Source organism: Piliocolobus tephrosceles, chromosome 14 (genome assembly GCF_002776525.5).
Source record: "Piliocolobus tephrosceles isolate RC106 chromosome 14, ASM277652v3, whole genome shotgun sequence".
In the NCBI taxonomy this organism is placed as follows: Eukaryota; Metazoa; Chordata; class Mammalia; order Primates; family Cercopithecidae; genus Piliocolobus; species Piliocolobus tephrosceles.
The window spans coordinates 29,934,534-29,962,212 of record NC_045447.1 but is presented as its reverse complement, the minus strand read 5'-3'; the positions used below and the strand labels follow the sequence as shown (position 1 = coordinate 29,962,212).

General features: G+C 39.3%; 1 protein-coding gene across 2 annotated transcripts in view; it reads right to left on the bottom strand.

The window, feature by feature from the left end:
* TMEM245 (transmembrane protein 245) overlaps positions 1-27,679 on the bottom strand; it is a 102,089-nt gene that overhangs the window by 39,419 nt on the left and 34,991 nt on the right. For both annotated transcript variants that reach the window (XM_023202173.1, XM_023202180.1), the window contains exons 7-11: positions 23,003-23,107; positions 16,059-16,141; positions 7,242-7,332; positions 3,397-3,495; positions 512-643 (exon numbers count right to left, since the gene is read on the bottom strand). In XM_023202173.1, coding sequence (XP_023057941.1) covers positions 512-643; positions 3,397-3,495; positions 7,242-7,332; positions 16,059-16,141; positions 23,003-23,107 — 510 coding nt within the window. The remainder of the gene's footprint in view (positions 1-511; positions 644-3,396; positions 3,496-7,241; positions 7,333-16,058; positions 16,142-23,002; positions 23,108-27,679) is intronic.

Here is a 27,679-nt window from a genome sequence, read left to right as displayed (position 1 = left end):
AGTAGCAGTTAGCACTTAGGAATGCTGCAAAGACTGCAGAGGTGATGGCGCATGGTGGGAGGTTAGGTGGAAAGGTAACAAGCTAAGCATTCAACACATTCCATCCCTCCAATGTAACTGGAACCATATTTCCATCTGGTCAAGGGTCTTCATACACCACAAAGGCAGGTCCCTCTCTAGTAGTCCAATTGGAGACATCCTGATCAGCCTAGGGGGAAGACGAGGATCCCTATCTGAGAATCTGGCAGCCCACAGCATCATTCACATCACACAGCATCACTCAGGACTCAGCATCTCTCACTCTACAACCACAGGGGAAATACCAAGGGAGTGGTGACACCTGATGCCTGTGGCTTTTGAACATCATCCTAGTGCATTCAGAGTTCTCAAACATGTAAATGTCATGACGTTAAAAACAGGATAGATGAGGCCTCAAAATGCATACGGAAAACTTAGAATTAGAGTGTCTTTTATTTTGAACTTCAGCTTAACTATAAATACTATTTCTTACCGAAAGAAATGTCTCAATGTTCTCGTGAACAAAGGAAGCAATATCCTGCCAGTCCAGAATGTCTCCCAGCCAGCTATTCTGACGACTGACATGCAACTTCTGTCCTTTGTGCCTTCCAGAGTGTGTTACATTCTATAGAATAAAACAGTGCAGACATGAAATTCTCATCTTAATCTAAAGATCAAAAAGTATAAAAGTTACATTTTGCTTCAGGTCCCCTTAATCACTTCAGTAAGTACTCCAAGGAGAAGAACTTTCCATTATTTAAGAAATCAGCTGGCCGGGCGCGGTGGCTCAAGCCTGTAATCCCAGCACTTTGGGAGGCCGAGACGGGTGGATCACGAGGTCAGGAAATCGAGACCATCCTGGCTAACACGGTGAAACCCCGTCTCTACTAAAAAATACAAAAAACTAGCCGGGTGAGGTGGCGGGCGCCTGTAGTCCCAGCTATTCGGGAGGCTGAGGCAGGAGAATGGCGTGAACCCAGGAGGCGGAGCTTGCAGTGAGCTGAGATCCGGCCACTGCACCCCAGCCTGGGCGACAGAGCAAGACTCCATCTCAAAAAAAAAAAAAAGAAAAAAGAAATCAGCTAAGAACTCCATTTAAAGACCTGAAATATAAAATGCTTTTGTTTATATTCTAGGTACCTTGGCTAAGTCTTGCTCCAGTGCTTCCCTCCTAAATACATTTGCAAACACATCTTACTCCTCAGTATCTACAACAACATACTAAATAGCATTTACTTTTTTTTTTTTTTTTTCCAGTTTTTAGGTCCTCTACCTTTCTCTTGATCTCCCATCTTTGCTTTTTCCTCCTTTCCTCATTTTTCTTTTTAATTTACCATACAAGATAAACAAAATGAGGAGAGAAGAATATAACAAGCAAATGTAAGGCAGTAAATAGAATTTGTCTATCTGGAAGACATTGGCAGAGATACGAGAATAACTAACTTTGAAAGAGATAAGGGCCAGGTAGAATGGCTCACACCTGTAATCCTACCACTTTGGGAGGCTGAGGCAAGAAGATCACTTAAGCCTAGGAGTTCAAGACCAACCTGGGCAACACAGTGAGACCCTATCTTTACAAAAATATAAAAATTAAGACAAGCATGATGGTAGGAATGTCGTCGTCTTTTTTTAGAGACAAGGTCTTGCTCGCCTTGTCACCAGGTTGGACTGGAGTGCAATGGTGCAGTCATAGCTCACTGCAGCCTCCAATTCCTGAGCTTCAGTGATCCTCCCACTTCAGTCTCCCCAAGTAGCTGGGACTATAGGCGCACACCACCACACCCGGCTAATTTTTTGTAGAGATGGGGTCTCACTACGTTGCCCAGGCTGGTCTGAAGCTCCAAGCCTCAAGTGATCCTCCCACCTCAGCCTCCCAAACAACCAGGATTACAGACATGAGCCACCATGCCCAGCCAACAAATATGCCAGTTTGTACAAAGAACTTGAGCATCTCTGGATTTTGGTACCAGTGGGGTGTCTTAGGACCGATCATCCAGCATACTGGGGGACATACTGTACTTAACCACTTAATAAACCTATGCTTATGAAACACTGACCTTCCTCTACTATAAAATAAAGCTCACGAGGTATGAGGGGTAATAAAAGCTATTTGTCTGTAAGCAGAAGTCCCAGAGTTAGCAAAAGAAATAGATACACCTTTCTAATTATCTGGTTTTTCAGCAGATGAGATCAAATCTATGATACTCACCTAGATATTCCCTGGATATTTTTTCCGAAGTCTTTGAAATCTATAAAAACTAACAATCTTCCCTCAACTCATCCCAAAGCAAGTACATAATCCCGAACAAGTCACTAAGGAACAAATTCAAATTTAAAATCAGCCCTCCTCCCCCTCCACCCTACATTAAGAGACTTACATATATACTTGCTCTCCTTACATCAACTCAGAATCATCACCACCAACTCTGCCCACTCTATACACAGCACAGCTCCTGCTAGCCCACAGGCCCTGCCAGAACTAGTGTATAGGATGGCCTGGGCAACACGGCAAAACCTCATCTCTACAAAAAATACAAAAAAATTCACCAGGCATGGTGGCGTGCACCTGTAATCCCAGCTACCCAGAAGGCTGAGGCAGGAGGATCACTCGAGTCCAAGAGATGGAGGTTACAGTAAGCCAAGGTCACACCACTGCACTCCAGCCTCGGTGACAGAGTGAGACCTGTCTCAAAAAGTAATAATAATAATAAATAAATAAAAATAAAAAATAAAAGATCTCTAAGCTTTTAGATCCAGTTTCACTTCCTCAAAGAAAAGTTCTTAATGCCTACAGTTGTACTGTCTAAAACAGTAGCCAGTAGAGCCAGTAGAAGCTAGCCACATGTGGCTACTGAGCACTTAAAATATGTCTAGCTCAAAAACTGAGACGTGCTGCTGGTATAAAATGCATGCTAGATTTCAAAGACAGCATGGAAAAAAAAGAATATAAAATATCTTATTAAATTTTTTCTAATGATTATATATTAAAATAATAGTATTGGGGGTATACTGGGTTAAATAAAGTATCACTGAAAAACTAAAACAGGTAAAATTTGTTTTAGTATAAGTACTAGAAAATTTAACATTACCTTATGTGGCTTGCATTACACTTCTCCTGCACAGAGCTGGTCTAGAGGATGAGATGTCCATGACAACAGACTGAGGATGGAATACTGATGCACCAGAGAGGTAGACAGGTTCTGCCATGAAGACTAACCATCAACTCACACTGTCTTTAGTGACCTGAGGCTTAAGGGTTTTGTTGTTTTAAAATTTCCATGAATGAAATCCCGCTGTGAATATAATCCTATCTAGTTGATGAGTCGATAAAAGGACTTTATTAGTTTACAACATAAAACCTTAGCTAAAATAACCTACCTTTACAAACCAAGAGTGATACAGTCTGTCCCAAAGTTCTAGTACTTGCTTTTCAATTACAGCAGTATTGTTCACCTTATCTCCTAGAATTTTATGGAGCTAGAAAAAAACACAGATACGACCTGGTACAATATTTCAGGCAACAATAGAGTAAATTTAATATATGCTGTGTATTTACATTTGTTTCAAATCAAACAAAAATGTTCCAGACTATTTATCTCTAGCCGTATTATGTTCTTTCCTTAAACTCTACTCCTGAGTATTCCCAGTAAATTTCCTTTCTCATCTTTTTGCTTCTATCTTCTTTGCTCTATTCTCAGGTCTCTAAGAGAGCTACCTCACGCTATCAGAGAATGATGCAAATGAAGCCATGATTGCTGACTTATCTGATCTTACCTGTCTAGAGAAAAATCTTTCCCCTGTAATCCCAGTGCCCTTCCATTATACATATGTCTCATGTTACATTTATCTCTATTATTAAGAATTACCACAGAACTTTAAGTAAAATTTTAGGACGCTGGCTATAAACACAAATCCTTCCCTCCATTTGCATGCTGAGAGATGTGCGGTCTCATTTACAGTTGATCAGACTGGCCTCGGGTTTGTGGAAATCAAGTACACTGAGACGACGGAACTTAGAGGAAGGCTATCATTGTAAGATGTTATCCCACTTAGTTATTATTAAAACCATATTATAATATAAAAAACAATTTTTACACTTTCAGAGGCTGAGGTGGGGAGATCACTTGAACCCAGGAGTTTGAGACCAGCCTGAGTAACATGGCGAAATCCCATCTCTATAAAAAATACAAAAAAATTACCAGGTGTGGTGGTGTGTGCCTGCAGTCCCAGCTACCTGGGAGACTGAGGTGAGAGGATCACCTGAGTCCAGGAAGTTGAGGCTGCAGTGACCCCTGATCATGCCAGTGCACTCCAGCCTGAGTAATAGAGACCTGGTCTCAGGAAAAAAAAAAAAAAAAGAATTCCTAAAAGAAATCTGTAGGCCCACTTCCTTAATACAATTGTTTCCATTTTTCTATTTCCTCTGCAACTTTCTGCCTGTTTACATAGAGACAATTTAGAATTCTATATTTTCTACTGCATTATAAACATTTAATCTTCAGTCTTCATCACTAACCTTCATCTTTAATACTCTTCTATTAGTTCATTATGTTCTGATATTAGCTGATCATTACCCACTCTAAGGATATATAATTAAATCCTTTTTCTTTTTTTCGAGATGGAGTCTTGCTCTGTCACCCAGGCTGAAGTGCAATGGCGCAATCTTGGCTCTCATTGCAACCTCTGCCTCCCAGGTTTGAGCAATTCTCCTGTCTCAGTCTCCTGAGTAGCTGGGATTACAGGTGTGCACCACCACGCCCAGCTAATTTTTGTATTTTTAGTAGAGACAGGGTTTCACCATGTTGGCCAGGCTGGTCTTGAACTCCTGACCTCAAGTGATCTGCCCACCTCAGCCTCCACAAGTGCTGGGATTACAGGTGTGAGCCACTGTGCCAGCCATGAATCCTAATTTTTAATGTCATGAGTAACACTGCAATGAACATTCTTTTACACAGTTCTTAAGGATGTCTATGGATGCTCATTGCACGGTTACTTGTGACATAAATAAATGTACTGGAACCAAAGAAAATGAGTTTTTGGTTTTTTTTTTTTGAGACAGGGTTTCACTCTGTCACCCAGGCTGGAGTACAGTGGCATGATCACGGTTCATTGAAGCCTGGACCTCCCAGGCTCAAGCGATCCTGCCACCTCAGAGACCCGAGTAGCTGGGATCACAGGCACATGACACCACACACAGCTAATTTTCTTATTTTTTTGTAGAGACAAGGTCTCACTATGTTGCTCAAGCTGGTCTGGGATCAAGTGGTCCTCCTGCCTCGGCCTCCCAAAGTGATGGGATTACAGGCATAAGCCACCACACCCAGCCGACAATGAGCATTTTAATGGCTCTTGCTACACACTGGTAAACTGACTTCTATAAGAAATATACCAATTAATGCTTTTCAAATTTACATAAATGACCCAATTTCCTCAAAGCCTTATGAACTAACTGGACAATTTTTAGGGAGTTTAACAGGTGTGAAATGTAGCCATTATTTATTATTTTCTTATTTAGTAATGAAAAGAGTGACCATTTTCCCATGTTAGTTTACAACATCTATTTCCTTACTCTTTGTCTATTTGATTCTGGCCTTACAGATATGTTAACCAGTTACTAGACATATTCAATACAAACATATCTGTTCAATTTGTTCCTTTATATTTGATTTATTCATAAACTGAAAACAAAATACTCAATATAATAAAGCCATTTGGCCAGGCATCGTGGCTCATGCCTTGTAATCATAGCACTTTGGGAGGCCATGGTGGAAGGATTGTGTAAGCACAGGAGTTTGAGACCAGCCTGGGCAACATGGTGAAACTACATCTCTATAAAAAATAGAAAAATCGGCTGGGCATGGTGGTGCATGCCTGTAGTACCAGCTACTCAGGAGGCTAAAGTGGTAGGACCACTTGAGCCTAGGAGGTGGGGGTTATAGTTAGCTGAGATCGCGCCACTGCACTCTAGCCCGGGGACAAATCTTGTCGATTCTTAACATAATCCTAATTACTTCAGTATACTAAAAGTGCAACTTACCTTTATTCCTACAGGCAATACTAGGGAAGGAAAGAATATCCCAAATTCATATTACCGAACCTAATCCTTAACTGTGTTGTCTTTTCCTCTATCATTCATTTCCCCTTCACAAAGTTCCCTCCACTTCAGTCAAGATCATTTCCTCAAGCACACTCCTGTCTCAGCATCTCTTCAAGCACACTCCTGTCTCTGCATCTTGGCTCACACAAATACTCTTCTTAAAAGCCACTCTTTCTTGATCTGTCATTCCTTCAAGGTTTATCTCAAGTGCCACATCAAAGCACTTAATCCAGTTCTGGGCACACACTGCAAGCATGCTACAGTAGAAACAAAGGATTTGAAGTTAAGCTTCAGTTTCAAACCAAGCTCTGCAATCTACTACATGACCCCTGGGAACTGACTCAGCCTTGCTGAGTCTTGTTTCCTCATCTACAAAGCAGGCAAAATAATTTATATTGCAGGCTTCTTAGAAACAGTAAAAGAGGCCGGGCGCGGTGGCTCAAGCCTGTAATCCCAGCACTTTGGGAGGCCGAGACGGGCGGATCACGAGGTCAGGAGATCGAGACCATCCTGGCTAACACTGTGAAACCCCGTCTCTACTAAAAAAAAAAAAACACAAAAAACTAGCTGGGCGAGGTGGCGGGCGCCTGTAGTCCCAGCTACTCGGGAAGCTGAGGCAGGAGAATGGCGTGAACCCGGGAGGCGGAGCTTGCAGTGAGCTGAGATCCGGCCACTGCACTCCAGCCCGGGCGACAGAGTGAGACTCCGTCTCAAAAAAAAAAAAAAAAGGAAAAAGTAAAAGAAAGAAAGAAAGAAATAAAATGAAAATAACTGGAAACTGCCAAAGATAGTTATCAGCAGATAGTAAGATTTAATATGCATAAATACCTTTTTCTCTACAAAGCCTTATTTGACTACCCAAACCAAGTGATCATTCTGTCCTAACTCACAGGTAATGAATCAGATCTATCTTGAAAAAGTACACGACCAACCTCTCAGATTGTTCAGGCCACTACCCCTATTTAATGTGATCTTTCAAAAGATTTAATTGTATGTTGCTTACCTGTTTATTTAAGTCTATTTACTGCTGTGAATAGCATTTCTATTTATGTTTTATCAAAGCAAGAAGCAACCACCAGTAAAGACCCTAAAAAGAGAAAGCCACAAAGAAAGTTTCTTCCCTTACCTTGTGAGTTATCCATTCCCGTCCATACTGATACACATTGTTAGCCGCAGAATTCAGGGCTCTTTGGACTACCTGAGCCTCAGGAAGCCAACTAATGTAAAACAAAGAAAGAAAAGAATTTTAAAAAGTATACTTTCTGTGTAGTGTACCAGTAATGCTTTGAACTTGATATGCTTAATCCATAACAGACAGACTGTTGATCATTCATCAATACACAGATACTGAAGCATCATAAGCAGGACTGCCAGACTTAACTGGCCTAAGTCTCTAACATTCAGGAAGTCCTTTCAATCAATCTTTCCTTAGTTTTATTTATTTTATTTTATTATTTTATTTTGGAGACAGAGTTTCACCCTTATTGCCCAGGCTGGAATGCAATGGCACGATTTCGGTTCAGTGCAACCCTGCAACTTCCACCTCCTGGGTTCAAGCGATTCTCCTGCCTCAGCCTCCCAAGTACCTTAGATTATAGGCATGTCACCACACCTGGCTAATTTTGTATTTTAGTAGAGATAGGGTTTCATCATGTTAGTCAGGCTGGTCTCAAACTCCTGACCTCAAGTGATCCACCTGCCTCAGCCTCCCAAAGTGTTGGGATTACAAGCGTGAGCCACGGCGCCCGGCCTCAATGTTTCCTTAGCTTTTAGACTCACTTTTCCCACAACCTCCCTTTCATTCTACTCTGCCTGGTTTCTCTGTTCACATGTCCTGAGTCATCTGCCTTATTCAGCACCAAAGAAAGTGGTTCTGGGAGACTGGGATATTCAACATCTGCGACAGGGTTCTCAAAGTGTGGTCCACAAATCAGCAGCATCAAAACTTTTTGGAAACCTGTTAGAAATGAAAAATTTGGGGCCCAAACCCAGATCTACTAAAAAAGGAACACGACTGGGGCCCAGCAATCTGTACCTTAACAAGCCCTGCAGATGATACTGAAGCATGCTACAGTTTGAGAACCACTGATCTAAGGAAGTGAAGAAATCAAAAAGAATGAAGGAAATGAAGAAAGTGAATAATTATCCTCAACTTGGTTATCTGCTGAAGATCTTTTAAAGACAGAATTCCTGAACGGAGTTCCAACTATGTAAGGAACCATAGTCCACAAGCTTTACTTGCTGTGCAGTGAGAGGTGGCCTCCTCACTCTCCTCTTGACTAAGCAGGCTGCACCATATACCTTAATCAAGAATCCTCTACACAACCCTAGTGTTTCCACAAGAGAAAATATGTTCACATATTCTCTAAATTGTTCCTTTTAATAATATATGCTGGAGATGTTGACATTCACAAATTTAACAGTCCTCATTTCAACTATTCCAAAGTGAAGCCAAAAGGTGAAGGCAAGAAGAAGCTAGTCATTTACTTTCCTGAGGCCCCAAAATGACACATCCTACAAATCTAACATAAAAGGGTCAATTAGGTAAAGTCAAATGTGCAACATCCTCAACTCACTGCAGCTTTATGTGCTGCGTATGAGAAAGATGGTCATAAAGAGAAAGTCAGTTGCCACTGACAGCCACAAAGTATGGGTGCCTAGGAAAGTGGTCTTTAACTAGAAAAAATAAGAGATCTTTGAATGAATTAAAAAGTAGACTATTACATCAGTAGGTTTGCATCGTAAGTATTAACCAGTTTGCCCCACACTCCAAATAAAGTATCTGTGAAACTTCTTGGCAAATTCCTCAGTCCATTCAAGTATTTCTCAGCAAGGTCAGCACGCTGGTTCATGCCTGTAATCCCAGCACTTCGGGAGACCAAGGCGGGCGGATCACTTGAGGCCAGAAGTTTGAGACCAGCCTGGCCAACAAAGCAAAAAATACAAAAATACTAAAAAATACAAAAATTAGCTGGGCGTGGTTGCACACAACTGTAGTCCCAGCTACTCAGGAGCCTGAGGCACAGGAATCACTTGAGCCCAGGAGGGAGAGGTTGCAGTGAGCCAAGATCACACCACTACCCTCCAGCCTGGGCAAAAGGGCAAGACTGTCTCAAAAAAAAAAATTTCTCAGCAAGTCAAAATTTCAAAATTTTAGAGACACAAATATAATAATGTACAGTATAAGGATATAAACAGGAAATCTGGATCACTAAACTGAAATGTGATTTGGGAGAAATTAGGTAGCTTTTAAATTACTCCTTTATAAATTCATCAGTGGCTTGAAGGGATTGCTAAGTATTTTCAATTATATGGTAACTCATAATTGACATGATATTGATATACTGGTATTATATTGATATTATATATTATACTGATAACACTATCCTGTAGTGTTATTTACAAGTGTGAAGATGGGCAGGGCACAGTGGCTCACGCCTGTAATCCCAACACTTTGAGAGGCCACAGCAGGTGGATCACCTGAGGTCAGTAGTTCGTGACTAGCCTGGCCAACACAGTGAAACCCCATCTCTATTAAAAGTGAAAAAATTAGCCAGGTGTGGTGGTGTGCACCTATAGTCCCAGCTACTTGGGAGGCTGAGGCAGGACAATCGCTTGAACCCGGGAGGCAGAGATTGCAGTGAGCAGAGATCATGCCACTGCATTCCAGCTTGGGTGGCACGGCAAGACTCCATCTCAAGAAAAAAAAAAAAAGTGTGAAGATTCATAGAGGTATCTGGACAGATCCTTAATGATTCACAAACATCTACTGGGTCTGGGAAAATGTCTTACTGGCCATTATGAAAACACTTTCCCAATGTACTCACGGAACAGGCTTCCTAAGAGCAACAAATGAGAGGAGCTGTTCTGGGGACAAGGTAGAGGCACTGGCTCAGCCCCAGCCTCCCTCAGGAGACATGGGGCCAGAAACACAGGAGCTGTCTTAGCTGGGTTGTACTCTGGCCTTATACACCTACAGGCCCTGAACTGAGCTCCTTCCTTGGAGATTCACTGCCTCAGCCTATCGCTAACTCCCCTACTCACTCAAGAGGGATTCCTCAGCAGAAACCAATGCCCTACAGTTTAGACTGGTCTGCCCTCACCTTCCTGGGTAAAGGTTAATCTCTATCACCTACGACCTACCCAGAGAACAACCCTGATTAAAAACAACTTAGTTTAGCCTACTGGGTTTCTCCCAAGTAAGCGAAGGGATAAGCGCAACTGAGAACCATTTCAGTACCATCTCCTAATGAGGGTCCTAAGACACATGAATCAGGCTTGAGACAAGTCAGGAGAAAGCAGAAAATGAGCTCTCAACTAACAGAACTGCCAAAGACAAGAATCAGGATGTGCGTCAACCTCATTTTCTTTACAGCTCCACTAAGATGATCCTAATCTGTCTAATTTACCCACCAGCTTACGAGGCACATCCAACAGAAGTCAAGGGACTACATGGGCCACATAAAACCACACCAAGTTGGAAGAAAGTACATCTGGACTTATTCTTAACTGTACCTTCTCCACTAGGAGTATCTACATGAATCCCCCACAAGGTCAACTGCCCTCCTCCTGACAGAATCCAGAGTACTGAGAGTTGGAGGAAACCATTATCATTATTTCATGCCAATCCCTACTATTTCCAATCCCATTCCCACTTATCTGCTGCAAAAGAATCAGACCTTCCATGAATCATCAAAGTCTAAGCAGCTTTAAAAAGCCTTTCTTTTGGGAGGTCGAGGCGGGTGGATCATTGAGGTCAGGAGTTCACCACCAGCCTGGCCAACATGTAAAACCCTCTAAAACACAAAAATTAGCTGGGCGTGGTGGTGCATGCGTGACTGTAATTCTGGCTACTTAGGAGGCATAAGAATCGCTTGAACCCGGGAGGTGAAGGTTGCATTGAGCCAAGATCACACCACTGCACTCCAACCTGGGTAAGAGTGAGACTTTGTGTCAAAACAAAAACAAAAACAAAAAAACTTCCTAAATGGAACATTACTCAGCAACAAAAAGGAATAAACGTGATATATACAACATCTTGGATGAGCTTCAAGAGAATTATGCTAAGCCACAAAAAGCCAATCTCAAAAGCCTGCGTACTCCATGAATGGATTTACATATTACTCTCAAAATGATTTTATAGCTATGGAGAACTGAATAGTGGTTGCTAAGAGTTAGGGAAATCTTGAAGGAGAGGGTAGAGGGTGGGTGTGGCTGTTAAGGGGAAGAAGCCTGCAATGGAACAGTTCTGTACCGTGTTGATAGCTGACATAAAGCTACACATATGATGAAATCTGAAGTGTATTATAGCAACGCCAATTTCCCTAGTCCTGTGGTTTTATTGTACCACAGTTATGCAAGATGACAACACTGGAGGAGGTGGGGTGAAGAGTATATGGGTCTTCCCTGTATATATGGGTCTTTGCAACTCCCTGTGTATCTATAATTATGACCTCAAAATTTCAACAAAAAAAAAACCTTTCTTCTACTATCTGATCTGGGGCTGCTCAGATAGTGTGCCTTTGCTACAGTTGCAGAGAGAATGCTACTGCTATTCAAAACCAGTACAGAAGGGCTCTGCATTTACTTCCAGTACAGAAGAATGACCCAAAGAAAAGGAGCCCTCTGGATGTAAAGGCTGAGGCTGAGTCCTAGAGGACAACACTTGGAAGGTCTATCATCCCATGAAAGGCTCTTTCCACTTGCCTAGATCCCAGATGGCTCCTTCCTAAAATCCCATACCTGATATATGTTGGTTCCTCCTTTTTCCCATCCTCCTTTTAAAATGTATTATATCCAAAGAGCCAGAGGACAGAAGACCTCACTTCTTACTTCAAAGATATATGGCCCCTAATTTCCCACCTTCCCCACTCCACCGAACTCACAGTATTTATATCCATACCCACTCTGACCTGCTTTCCCCAGCTGTTCCATTCGTGCCATGGATTCATCTCATGCTTCATCCTCAGAGAAATGCACTAAGAATTATCTCTCTCCTAATATTACAACCCCTTCCACTCTACCAGTTCTTTCCCTGGAGCATATAAACAAGGCTTCTCCATCTTAAAAAATTAAACAAAACTGCTCTATACCTCCCTCCCAGCTACGTTCCATAGGCAAACTTGGGAAAGAGAAGTCTATACCTGCTTTCTCTACTTCCTTGTTCCCAATAATTTCTCAACACACTGCAATCTAATGGGCCTCTGCTACACCAATTAAATGAACTGCTCTTGCAGTTGCTAAATCCAACTTCACTGTTAAAAACTTCTGCAGCAATTTGACATTGCTGACCACTACTACTTTCTCAAAATGTTCTCTTTCCTTGGTTTTCCTCTTACCTTTCTCATAGCCCATTCTCATTTTCCTTTGTCAACCTATTGTTTTTTGCTCACCCTTAAAGGCTTAAGATACCCACAGGGCGCACCTCCAGACATCCTCTCCGTACCTTATATACATTCTTTCTTTATGCTGATGCTTCTCAAAACTCAAGATCCAACCCAGACCTCTCGTCTGATTCCTGGACTTACACAGCAACTGCCCATTTTTTAACTTCACCCCACCTCTCCTGAACCTCATACCTACATAGTCAACAGCCTACTGGATGCCTCTACTTACAACAGTCACCTCAAACTCAACAGGTAAACAGGTGAATTAGTTTCCCTACCAAATCTGCTCTTCTATTTCCTATCTTGGTGAATCCATCATCACTCAGTAATTTCCAAAGCTAAAAACGTGAGTCATGCTAGATTTCTTCCTCTTATATCCAATGAATCACCAACTAACCCGTCAAGACCTTATAAATCTGTCCCTCCTGTTCACCTCCACTGAAACTGTCTACAGTTCAGGGCTTTGTCACTTCTTATCTGGTTTACTCTAGAAGCTTTTAATTTGTCTCAAAGGCTCACATCTTGTATACCTTCAATCTTTTCTCCACAAAGCAGCTGAAAAGCCTGTTCTAGAATGAAATCTGATGATTCTACTTCTCTTCTTATATCCTTAATCAAAATAATAAACATATCTATCACTCCCCAAAATTTCCTTGCACCTGTATATATGTCCTCCCTAGAGCTCCACCCCAATCCACAGGCAACCATTAATCTTACTGTCACTACAGATTAGTCCGCATTTCCTAGAACTTTAAATAAATGAAATTGTACCATTCGGGTTTTTTGCACAAATTTTTTCACTCAGCACACTTGTTGTTTTTTTGAGACAGAATCTTACTCTATTGCCCAGGCTAGAGTGCAGTGGCACAATCTTGGCTCACGGCAACCTCCATCTCCCAAGTTCAAATGATTCACGTGTGTCAGCCTCCCAAGTAGCTGGGATTACAGGTGTGTGCCACCACATCCAGTTCATTTTTGTACTTTTAGTAGGGACGGGGTTTCACCACATTGGCCACGCCGGTCTCAAACTCCTGACCTCACGTAATCAGACCTCCTCGGCCTCCCGAAGTGCTGGGATTACAGGCGTGAGCCACCGCACCCGGCCAGCATATTTATTTTGAGAGTCATCCATGTTGGTATATGTATCATTAGTCCATTTTTTTCCCAATGCTGAGTAATATTTCACTGCATAAATATACCACAATTTATATTTCAAAAGAAATACACTTCTTTTACGAAGATTCAAATAGGCCAGGTGCAGTGGCTCATGCCTATAATCGCAGCACTTTGGGAGGCTGAGGAGAGAAGATCACTTGAGCCCAGGAGTTCAAGACCAGCCTAGGAAACATGGTGAAACTCCTACAAAAGATATAAAAATTAGCCGAGTATAGTGGCTCATGCCTGTAGTCCCAGCTACTCAGGAGACTCAAGTGCGAGGATTGATTGAGCCCAGGATATCAAGCCTGCAGTGAGACACGACTGCGCCACTGTACTCCAGCCTGGGTGACAGAGCAAGACCCTGTCTCAAAAAAAAAAAAAAAAAAAAAAATCAAGTATTATTCTAAATCAAGTTCAAGTAATATCCTAGGCAGGTTTTATAGAAAATAATAAAGTAGAGGCAAAGGAAAAAATCAAGTTAAATCTCAACTTATAAGCCTAAAACTGGCAGTATATTTCCTGACTTATGACTGTGTTGAGGTTAATAAAAGGCAGGTCATACAATGTGTCATCAAGTTGTTATATGGATAACACAGCTCTGCTGAGCATCCCCCACAAAAACTGAAAATCCTTCTTCCCGAAGCCAAATTAAACACGTACACAGAGATCCTATGAAACAGAAGCTGGCAAATTTTTCTGTAAAGGACCAGAGAGTAAATATTTTAGGCTCTGCAGAACATATACTCTCGACCACAGCTTCTCAGTTCTGTTTGTCCTTGAAACCTCAAAACAGCCGGAGAATATATGTAAACGAGTAGACACAGGTATGTTCCACTAAAACTTTATTTACAAAAGTGTTGGGAAAAAGGCTTGTGGGGTGCCATAAAAATATGGGACAGTAAGTTGTGGAAAGCCACAATAGGCCTCTGAGGAGGAAAGCCTGCTAACTGCCATCATGTTCCCATACTCAGAGCGAGACCTGCTCTGTTCTCTGTAAACACTGTGTTCAAGGAGAAAGACACTCCTTTGAAATACTGGAATGTGGACAGACGTGCAGGCTCCTAGTTAAGCCCCACTAGCTACTCTCCAGTAAGTTAAAGATATGCTGTTTGAGCACAAAGGAGATTCATTTAAACTGCTATTGCTATAGATTACACTTACGACATATTGCCTCCCTTTCACTGTTTCACCCTGAACATCTGCTTCTTAGATCTAAGTGACTATTAAATAGTGTGGAGACCAGAGCTCGGTGCCTTTTGCAGCCTCCATTATACAAGTGGCCCCCTGACTCCCACCTTTATGAACTCTTAACCTGTCTCTTCTTATTTCTTTGTCACCACCGGACTTCAGGTACCCTATGGGTGGTGTTGAGGCTGGTCCCCAACACAAAAGGAGGTGACTAAATTTGGCCCTGGGCCATAGTTCACTTATCCTTCCTCAAAAATAATACAATATGGGAATATGTCAAGAATTATAAAACTGGGCATGGTGGTATACACCTGTAGTCCCAGCTACTCCAGAGGCTAAAGCAGGAGAACTGCTTGAGCCCAGGAGTTCAAGATCAGCCTGGACAACATGGTGAGACCTCATTTCTTAAAAATAAATAAATAAATACCATAAATTTTAAAATTATATAGAAAGTTGAGGAGTTGCAGCTTGCACGTTATAGTGGAAACTTTCCTTCAGTTGATCGGGAGCAGTGGTTATAAATGACTCTGCCACTGGGGGATTATCTCAAGTTCCTTACCCTTTGATCTTGTTTCCTCATGTGTAAAATGGGGATAACCTCTTCAATCTATCTCACACAGTCACTGTGAGGAACGAATGACATAAGATAGATGAAAGTGGCCGGGCGCGGTGGCTCACGCCTGTAATCCCAGCACTTTGGGAGGCCGAGGTGGGCAGATCATGAGGTCAGGAGATCGAGACCATCTGGGCTAACACGGTGAAACCCCATCTCTACAAAAATACAAAAAATTAGCCGGGCGTGGTGGCAGGCGCCTACAGTCCCAGCTACTTGGGAGGCTGAGGCAGGAGAATGGCGTGAACCCAGGAGATCGCGCCACTGCACTCCAGCTTGGACGACAGAGCAAGACTCTGTCTCAAAAAAAAAAAAAAAAAAGATGAAAAGTGCTTTGTAAATTATAAACATGCTGTAAACCTCCATTATAAAACATAAAGTATCATTTACCATAAATTTTACCTAAAATCCTGAGCACTTTCCTCCCACCCTCTGTATTATATGCCATTCTTCTGCAAAAATGACAATATTTGTCAAAGCTCTGGCAAACCCTATCTTTTATCTTCCAACGCAGCTGCATCAATGAAGGTCATTTCATACAAACAGATGCTGAAATTAGGTTATTCATCTCTCTTCTTTTTCAAAACAATATCCTTACTTTGCCCACTCAGGATGATTTGCTAGAGTTTCATTAATCAAATTACTTGTGACTTCAATCATGTGTACACTCTCTTGATGTACCTATATTACGGATAAAGAGAGAAAAGAATCTCAGTTTAAAAAAACCCAATTTAACATTTATTTTTCTACTCTATTACTGGAACAATGCTTTGAGAGCCATATAAATACACATCTTTGCTTTAATTAATTTAGAAACATGCACCTCAAAGTTACTATGCATTATATCTAATGATGCACCCTATGGGAAATAAAAAGTACATGCTAGCTCCCTGTTCAACAAATGACTTAAGAAAAAAATACATAGATATGTTCGAATACTTGACACATACATGTGCATACATTTCATTCACATTAATATATTGTATACATGTGTTTGTATATCTATGTAAGCAATACCAGCACTTTGTGAGCTAACAGGTTCGTCATGTAGTGTGAGACAAACAGGCAAATAAGGAACTAAGGGTTTTTTTGGGGTTTCTTTTCAGCCCGATTCTCGCTCTGTCATCCAGGCTGGCTGGAGTGCAGTGGCACGATCTCAGCTCACTGCCACCTCCACCTCCCAGGTTCAAGCGATTCCCATGCCTCAGCCTCCTGAGTAGCTGAGATTATAGGCACTCGCCACCATGCCTGTCTAATTTTGTATTTTTAGTAGAAACAAGGTTTTGCCATGTTGACCAGGCTGGTCTTGAACTCCTGACCTCAAGCAATCCACCCACCTTGGCCTCCCAAAGTGCTGGGATTATAGGTGTGAATCACCACACCCAGCTGCAACTAAGTAAGGTTTCTGGGTAAAAAAAGCCAACAGAAGCTGCACCTCTGAATTTACCTTGCCCAATAACCAACAAAATGAGGGGGATAAAATGGGAATTAACCAGCTGAAAAAAATTTTTTTCACCCAGGACATCCAAACAAGGAAAGAAACATAATCTGATACAATTTGGAACTCAGCCATCAGGTAAAGAAACAAAACATTTTGGAGCACAACAGAGAGGCGTAACAGCTCACTCCTAAACTGACCCATCACCCAGGAGCCACACAGGTGAGCTGACAAATATATTACAACTCACTGGTAACAGGGAGAAAAGAAGCCACATCCTTATCCTTTTCTGATGACAGAGGGAAAGAAAGTGTAATGAGGGAGAAAAGAACAAATCAGAGGAAAGAGATCAAAGTCCCCTACCCACACCCACCTCTCATCTCCGTCCCTTTCTGCAGTGAAAGTTCCACAGAATGCAAGGAATTGAGTGATACAGTACAAAGATTGATGGTATTTTTCCATGGGCATGGGTATGAGATTAACCAAGTAGCAAAATCACTAGGGCAAGTCACATACCAACCCAGAACAGACCAGAGTCTAGATATCCTAACAAAGATACATAGCCAGCTAAGCCATCAAGTGATACCACTTCCAATTCTATCAGGCCCCAGAAAAGTAGGAAGAACACAAAATACAAACTGTGCCAAGACGGGGAAAAGAAACTGATTTCAGACACAATGAAGAGATAATCAACTCAGGTGCAATGCCTAAAATACAGCCAGAACGAATAAGGCCTGACATGTTCTTGTGAGGACTTAGGCTAGCATTTTGTGGGATATGGAAAACGAGATGGCTGTAAACTAGGGGATATAATCTTACTTAGATGTTTAAAGTAAGTTTGGACGCTGTGTTGAAAACACACTAAATGAGGCTAAGGAACAATTCAAGAAAGACCAGGGATAGCTTTGAGCAGGGCAGTAGCGCTACTGAAAAAGAAGTGATTGGATTTGAGAGCTATCTTACATTAACCAACTGTTGGATGTTAAACGGGTTTTACATTCCCGAAATAAACCTCACATAGATACATTTTCCTTTTTACATATTGCAGGATTTAATCTGTTAACGTTTTGTTAAGAATTTTTGTGTCTATTTGTAAGGGATATTGGTCTGCAGTTTCCCTTCTGTAAATGCCTTTGACTTTGGTTATCTGGGCAATACTAGCCTCATAAAATGAGCTGGCGTTACTTCTTTGCTAACTGAACAACATTGTGTAGAACGGGCAGTATTTCTTCACTACATGTTTGATAAAGCTCAACAGTGAAACCATCTGGGCCTGAGTGTTTCTTGGTAGGAAGATTTCCAAACACTAATTCAATGTCTTGTCCTCATATTGGGCTACAATTTTTCTACTTCTTCTTCAGTCTGTTCCATTCCTTCTCTACAAGGAATTTCTCCATTTAATGTTATCAAACTTGTTGGCATAAAGTTGTTCACAATATTCCCTTATCTTTTTAAGATCCGTGAGATATGCAGAGATGTTTCCTCTTTTGTACTTGATATTGGTAATTTGTATCTTCTTTCCTTTTTTCTTCATCAGTCTGGCTAAAAATTTGTCAATTTTATTGGTGTTTTTCAAAGAACCAGCTTTTGAGTTAAAATGCTTACTATTGTTTCTCCATTTCAAATTTCCTTGATCTGCCTTATTATTTCCTTCATTTACTTTGGATTAATTTGCTATTATTTGCTAGCTTCTGAAGGTGGAAACTTAGGTCATTGATTTTCCTTTTTCAAATATAAGCATTTAATGCCATAAATTTCCAACAAGACACTGCTTCAGCTTCATCCCACAACTTTTGATACACAGCGGCTTTTCTTCCATTTTAAAATCTTCTAATTTCCTTCTAAATTTATTCGATTCACAGGTTTAGAAGTATGTTGCTTAATTTCTAAATATTTGGACATTTCCTAAATTTCTATTACTGATTTCTAATTTTAATTGTGTCAGGAAATGCTTCATTTTTTCTTTTTCTGTTTAAGACAGTGATCTCGCTCTGTCACTCAGCCTGGAGTGCACTGGTGCAATCACGGCTCACTGCAGCCTCCACCTCCCAGGCTCAAGCAATCTTCCCACCTCAACCTCCTAAGTAGCTGGGACTACAGGCATGTACCATGATGCCCACCTAATTTTTTAAACATAAGGGTCTCCTTATGTTGCCCAGGCTGGTCTCAAACTCCTGGGCTCAAGCAATCCTCCTGCCTCAGCCTCCCAGGTAGCTGAGATAACAGGTGTGTACCACTGTGCCTTGCCTAATACTTCCAAATGTATGGAACATATTGTTTATTCTGGTGAGTATCCCATGTTTTCTTGAAAAGAACGTAATTTCTAATTGTTAATTAGGTCAAGTTGACTGACTGCATTTTTTGGTGTGTGTTTTGTTTTTGTTTTTGCTTTCTTTTGAGGCAAACTCTTGCCTGTCATCCAGACTGAGGTGCAGTGACACAATCACAGCTCACTGCAGCCTCAACCTCCCAGGATCAAGCAATCCTCCCACCTCAGCCTCTCAAGTAGCTGGGACTATAGGCTTAAGCCACCAAGCCCAACTAATTTTTTCTATTCTTTATAGAGATGGGATTTTGTCATGTTGCCTAGGTTGGTCTTAAAACTCCTGGAGTCAAGGGATCCACCTGTCTCATCTTCCCAAAGTCCTGGGATTACAGGCATAAGCCACCACACCCAGCTGACTGACAGGATTTTAAAAGGCTTCTAAATATCCTTATGATTTTCTAACTACTTAGTCCTTCAATTATTGCAAGGAGTATTGAATCCTGAACTATAATCATAGATTTATTTCTCCTCTTAATTCTGAATGTTTGATTTCATGTATTTTAGAGCTCCACTGTTAGGAGTATATACATTTATAACCGTTATCTTATGGTAATATTAACTCTTATCCATATGAAAAGTCCTTAATTTGCCTCTAGTAGTATTTCTTTTTGACAATCTATTTTGTCTGATAATATATAATCAACTGCACGTATTTTCTGTGGACAGTTTGCAGTGTGTGTTTTTTAATATTTTTACTATCAACTTTCCTGTGACTTTGAATTGAAAGTGTGTATCTAACAGATACCAAAAGCAAGTTAGAACTTGCATTTTATATTCAGTCTGACAATCTCTGCTTTTTGACTGTTTAGTTGCTTCTCATGTAACCTAAGTATTGTCATGACCAGGTTTAGGTCTGCCGTTTTGCTACTTGCTTTCTATTTGTCCCATCTCTATTGGTCCTCTGTTCTTCCTGCACTGCCTTTTGTGTTCAACAAATTTTAGTATACCATTTTAGTTCCCCTAATCCTTAGGCTATTTATTGCCTGCTGTGTAACTTATCCAAATCTTATCTCAGCTTTTATCACAACCTACTTCCAGTTAATATTGACTTATATCCAGGCAAATATTTTAACTTCACACCAGTACAGTTCCACTTTCCAGCCCTCTTCTTTGTGCTATGGTTTCATATATGCATAACTCATCTATATATGTTATAAAGGCCACAAGAGTGTTTCTATTTTTCTTTAAATAGTCATATTCGTTTAAATAAATTAAAAGAAGACAGGGGAAAATATAACCCACATATTTTCCAAGTGCTTTCATTCCTTTCTTTGGATCCAGATTATTTCTGGAGTCATTTATCTTCACCCCGAAGGAATTCTGTTAGCTTTCCACATAAGTGCAGGTCTGCTATCAACAAATTCAGTATCTGTTTATCTAGAAATGTTTTCATTTTGCCTTTACTTTGAAAGAACAGTTTCACTGACAATAAAAGTATTGTTTGACAGAGATTTCTCTCCATGACTTTAAATATGTTACTCCAATGTCTTTTAGTCTTTGCTGTTTATTAAGAGAATTAAGTCACTAAATGTATTGTTCCCCTGTTTGTGATGTGTAATTTTCCTCTTGCTTCCTTCCAGATTTTCTTTTTATCTTTGTGTTTCGGCAGTTTGACTATGATGTAGCTAGGTATGGTTTTGTGTTTGCATATGCTTATTCTACTGAAGGTTTGTTGAACTTCTTGGATCTGTTAATGTTTTTCACCAAACATGGGAAATTTTTTGGCAATATCTCTTCAAATAATTTTTTCTACCTTTTTCTCTTCCTCTCCTCATCTTCTGGGATGCCTATTACATGTCTGCTAGAACGTCTGATATTGCCCCACAGGTGTCTGAGGCTCTGCTCATCTCCAATTGGACCTGACACCAAAAGCACAGTCAACAAAGGCAAAAACTGACAAATGAAGCTACACTAAACCTAAACACATCTGTGCATCAAAGAACACTTCCTTCAAGAAAAGCTGCAGGTTTTGCTGCCCATGTGAGAATGCCACCTGTTTTTACCTATAAAGAAAAGTTATCTGTTTTTACTAGCTACAGTAGCAGCTTTTCATCAATGAAAGATCTCCTGGTTGCCTACCTGGTCATTTTCTAATGCTTTTAAATGGTGTTTTTAATAATTTCATGCTGTTTTATTCTTGATTTCTGTGGAAAGGAATTACCTGACATCCTCAATCTGCTATTATCCCAGGACATATTAGTAAAGAGGAGCCAAAAAGGATTTTCTGGCAAACTAGATGTGGATACAAAACAAAGACAGTAGTCAAAGATGATCCTGAGACTTTTCATTTGAGCAAGCAGAAGAATGGAGTTGTCACTGAAGACTATGAGAAGAACAGACAAGTGGAGGAAGGTCTGGAATTCAGTCTCTGACACGTTACATTTGAGATGTCTATTAAACATTCAAGTAGATACTGTCATGAATGTTTCAGAGAATGACAGCTTTCTTGGCCGGGAGAATGAATTAGATAACCAATAAGGTTCCCTCAAAAGCTCAGTTTGGATGAATTCTACACCCAGAAAGAAATGGTTCAGTAATACTTGTTATCAAAGTTCAGAGAAGCAAAAGCTCACTGAAGCAGGGGATGAACAAAGAAAAAAGACTTAAAAGATAAAACTGAGATGGCCAGGCAAAAGATGCTATGCAAAGGGACAAAGAAGGAAAAGTAGAACAGAAGTGTAGGAGAGAGGAGAAAGGGAAATGAAAGACCACACTAATGAAAGCTTTCTCTAATGAAGAACTGGAATGTAAGATTACACAGTAGCAGGCTTAAGCAAAATATGACAAAAACAAAGCCTCTAAATAAGTCTGCAGAGTATATATACAAGACTATACATAATTAATACCCAAAGAACAGACAGGAACTATACATAGACTGAAACAGAAGTACAAGAAGAGGAGGCTTTCAGAAGCAAATGATATGATAGCTTGAGGGTGTACTGAAGCTGACACTAAGAATAGGACTTCCAAGCAGAGATGCCACTTAAGAAATAATGCAGTACTTTAGCAAACTGGTTAATTAGATTATCAATTATAGTTACCAACAGGTCTCTATGGGACTAAAGGAATAAAAAAAAATTTGGATCCATGATTTCACATAAACTTCACCAATTCCTTGAAAACAACATACCAAAATCTGGGTTGTGGAGTTTGATACGGTTCAGATAAAATAAAGATTAAAAGGTATTATAAAAGTGGAAGGAAAAAAACTTGTCAGACTTGATAAGCCTAAAAAAAAAATTGAGGTATCACTACAAAGATAACATTTTAGGTGTGCTTTACAGAATAATTTTCTTTGATGAGATGGAAATGGGGAAAGGAACTGTAAGCTGGAAGGACCTGGGAAGTGAGAAATAAAGGTGCTATGGTATATATCAGAAGAAGGATCAATGAGACAAGGATGGAATGTGCTAATCAGCAAATTCTGATCTAGTGAAGAGTGCTAACCAGATTAGAATTCATGAGACCAGATCCTAATTCTCCTATTAAAAAAAAAAAGAAAGCACCACTTGTTCTTCATTATCTCATTTTTTTCATTTGTATTTCCTCCCACAGGTTTTGATAAAATAAAAATGCATGTAAAAGAGGTCTGAAAAGAAAAATACTAGGCAAATTCATGGCAAAATTAGTAATATACAAATCATAAATCCTTTAGCTAGTGTACATACTTATAAGTCAAGTTAACATTTTTCCGTCCTGCTTCTGCTAGCTTTTTATCCAGACTACAATTCTAACAATTAAGGGTTTATTAATGAGAATAATAATTATTGTACTCTACCTTTGCAGTCAGGAGTAGGGCTAAAAGAAGAGTTCCTATCACTAACAAAAATATGATGAAAATGCTAATTATTTTATCTAACATCTTCTCCAACCAGATGATCATCTGCACAAAAATGAAAAAGAGAATTACTTATCTTTAAAGTAGAACTTTAAAAATACATATACTCAATTATCATAAAGACAAAACAGGATCTTCAGCATGGCAAAGCAAATTATGGCATAATAATTAAAGCAATAAAAGCTTTAAGCGACTTTAAAAACTTCACAGTACTCATTACTGCTGTTATATAGTTTATTACTGTCATAGCTAAGAAAAAGGCAGTCGATTCAACATAACCTATATCTACGTTCAAATTATCAAACTGTAGGATATCTATGTTTCAAATTGTAATTTATAACCTGGTAAGGATTCTAAACAAAATATTGACAATCCATTAGCTGACCTAAAATCTCATGAAGCTGTATCGTCAGTTTAACAAATATGCACGACTTTAGCAAAAGTATGCCTCTTATAATACAGGCATGGCCTAAAAAATACAGATAAAATTGGAGCAAATTAAAAGAGGAGTTGCATATTCAAAATATTTTTTCCATTTGATATCATTAGAATTACAAAAGCAGTAATAAAGAAAATCGAATGTTAAGGCAATGATAAATAACAAAGATAACAGTTGCCCAAGGAGCTAGGGGTTGGGAGGTGAATGCACAATCAAGGAGGGGCACAAAACAGGCCTCAGGTTAATTTGTTTTACTAAGGGGGGAGTCGCCGATAGATAAATGGGTATTCTTTACATCTTTTTATGTTTGAAATATTTCATAATACATAATAAAATGCTTTTCAAAATCTGATACTCTACTTAAGTTTCTATTATTCTGAAAACATAAGCTTTATGACGATTGTAATTGATATAAATTAATCAATATAGTAGCTGTTCCTTAATCAATAATTAAAATTGTGCTTTCCCTAAATGCTATCTGACATTGTCTTTCTATAACTTCCCTCATCTTTCACAACCACAAATAATCCCACATTTTAAACAACTTGTGTTTTCAGAATATATACTTGATAGATTGCTAGAATTCCTTTCATGCAAAGCTACCATCTAACATCTCAAAACTACATTTAACTAGATTAATAACTGCTGAAACACCACAATGCACCGCTCAACCCCAACGTGAGCAACAGCATTACTAAATAAGTTATTCTTAATTTAGATCTGATTTATGCTCTCCAAACAGTGAATTAAACATCCAAAAGCAAAGAATGTTGGTTGAAAAAACAACATGACTTCTGCAATATTTACTTTCACTCGACATTTATAAGCTTGTGCCCCCCTTATCTGTTTTTCATCAAGGACACTGTCACTAACAGATCAACGCTAAAGTGAACTCAAAGATAAAAAGTTAATCTTTAATCCTGACAATTACAGCTTCAAACAGAAGAGTTAATTTTCAGTGCATGCTACCAAAGCATCAAAGACAATGCAGACTAAAAAAAAAGGAATAATAGGTTTCTAAGATATGGAAGGTCAGATGTCATATTCCGAAGTTAAACTCTAAAATCAATGAAACTGAAAACTTTCACAATTAGAAACCAACTGAAAAACTAGTTTCCGAGGCAGCTTCCTGAGGAAAGAGCTAGGTTTGTATCACTCCTCTTTGTATCTCCAAAATCTAAGTGCTTAGCATGTGGTAAGCATTCAATTACTACGTGTTTGAATAAACAAGCATAAATAAAGTAATTTCAAAATTAAGACTATATTTTTAACCACAAATTACAATTTCTGAAAATAATGTAGGAGCCTCTAATTTTTTCAGAAAAGTCATATCCTGAAATGTATTTTTAAATGTAAATGATATTCTATGTAGAAACATGTTTATTTTTAACATGTAAAACATAAAATATTCAAAAACATATTATGTACATTGACATTACAATATCAAATTTTTTAGTTTTAAGTTAGGGTAAAATTTTTCTAACACAAGCCATAAAGGTAGAAAAAAATTCACAGTCACCTAAATAAAAATGTATATCCAAGGGATGACAGTGAGGGTTGGATGTTTCATTAAAATTTAAAATAAACAAAATTATTTAAGATGCTCAAAAAAGAAGCTAAGAAGTTGTTTTCATCACATGTGGCCAGTTAAGTTAGCTGAGAACAGGACAAGAAGGGAGACAGTAAGAGAGAGGAAAGTGGGAAAGAGAAACAGAGACTAAGACTTATTCAAGGATAAAAGGAAACAGAGAAAGTCAAGAGGAAAAAAATGGGGATGGGGGGAGTTGGTACATAAACTAAGGACCAAAAGAGGAAAAAAAGCAAAGAGGATAAAAAACTTAGGAGGAAAAGATGAACCAACTCCCTGAAAGACTGAATAGTATAAGACTCACAAAGAAACAGCAACTCGGAGAGAGGAAGAGAAACATAAAGAGAGAAAGCAATGGAGAAGGGGACCAAAGGCCAGAGGTGCTATCTCATGAGGCTGATCCTGTCCCACGTCCTGCTTTGGGCAAAGGAAAGCAATCCACCTGCCCTCGCATGGAAATTACCAAGTCTCTAAATGTTCCCAATCTTTCCATGCTGAAAAACTGAGAAGTGACTCTAATTTTTAAAGTTTATTTTTCAAAAAGAGAAGAGAAATAATTTTAAAATGACATTCTGAATGTTTCAAATTAGAATGAAGGGCATGCGTTTTTTTAAATTTAGAGATGTCAGTAAATTTATAGTTACACCAAAAGGTACTCTAAAACTTTTACACTAACTGCCCTTATTTATCAAGCTATTAAGAGAGTATTCCACTACTGAGTTTTTCTTCTCTTTCATTATTCTGGGCCTACAGATTTTTCATTTTGCTTTGTTTTTAAACAAAATTCCACTTGAGTTTTAGTGCAAATAATGAATACTAAGAAATAAAACAAGGCCAAGTGCAGTGGCTCACGCCTATAATCCTAACACTTTGGAAGGCTGAGGCAGGCTGATCACTTGAGCTAAGGAGTTCAAGACCAGCCTGGGCAACATGGCAAAACCCCGTCTCTACTAAAAATACCAAAAAAACAAAAAACAAAAAACAAACAAACAAAAAAACACCAGGCATGGTGGTGCACACCTGTGGTCCCAGCTACTTAGGAGGCTGACGTGGGAAGACTGCTTGAGCCTGGGAGGTGGAGGTTGTAGTGAGTCAAGATCACATCACTGCACTCCAGCCTGGGTGACACAGCGAGATCCTGTCTCAAATTTAAAAACAAAAAAACAAAAAAGGAAAAGAAATAAAACAAATAACTCTGGGTTACATTTCAATTAACCTATGTGTGCTCTCTCACCCTCTCTTCTCTCGAATTGGTTTCCTAATTCACTCCACTTGAAATTTCTACATACCAAAATTACCCAGTGCTGCAATTTTCTGACTTTGAGATGTGATGTAATATAATAAAATAGTTCTCAACTTATGTATGTCTTTTCTTGGAATATACTCATTCAAAATCTCAAGCAGTTACTCTATCTTTACACCAATGCTTTACTATGTTACATGGAATCATCAAAGGAAAGAAAAAAGGTACTTGATCTTATAGATCTTTGAAAATTAACTCAATGATTCAGTTATGAATTAAGCTCATAAATTAGGTAACCTAGCTCATTTAGTCCACTGAGGTTAAATCAAATTTAATCTAATGAATTTAGTTCTCCTTTCCCCATCTCTTGAGGGCAATTTCATTTCAATATAACACAAATTGAAGAAAAGTACAAAACCACCTACTTTGATCGCTTGAGCCCAGGAGTTCACAGTTGCAGTGAGCTTTCATTGTGCCACTGCACTCCAGCCTGAGCAACAGAGCAAGACCCTGTCTCTAAAAGACAATTAAAACAATAAAAATTTTTTAGAAACCACCTTCTTTGGTCAAAATTTTAAAACGTGACTTATATTTGCACATAATTTGCCAAGGATTGAACTCGCTTACCCATACTAGTTTTTTAGGGAATGGAGATATATATACAACCATGTGAGACTGTGGGAGTGTTTATTTTACACAATGCTTCTTTTCAACCCAAGTTTAAAACTTTAGGCATTGTCAAAAGTCTCCCCTCTCCTCCATTTCAACAGAAAAAAATGAAATCCTAACCCATCCAAAAGTCTCATTTTGATCTATTTTCAAGAAGTACCACATCTTTCTTAAGGCCCGATATAGTATTTCCACAAAAGACTTTTATATATATATATATATATGTATATATGTAGTTTTATTATGTTTAAACACAACATATATAAATCATGTCATCTCTTACTATCTGTCCTAGAGATTCATTGAAATTATTATTATTTTTTTAAGAAACAGGGTCTTGCTGTCACCCAGGCTGGAGTGCAATGGCGCAATTATTGGTCACTGCAACCTTGAATTCCTGGGCTCAAACAATCCTCCTGCCTCAGTCTCCTGGGTAGTTAGGACTATAAGTGTGTGCCACTATGCCTGGCTATTTGATTCATTAAAATTAATTTAAACATTACAATATGTGGACTATATGTCAAGGTAGAACATTCCTAATATATCTGGATTAGCCTTTACTGAAGTTATTAGAACTGAATTATAATGCCATGCCAATCATGTGAAGTATTTACCACAGATACAACCTCATACCTTGGAAAAAACACAAAATTTGATGTCACAGGTCATGACTACAAT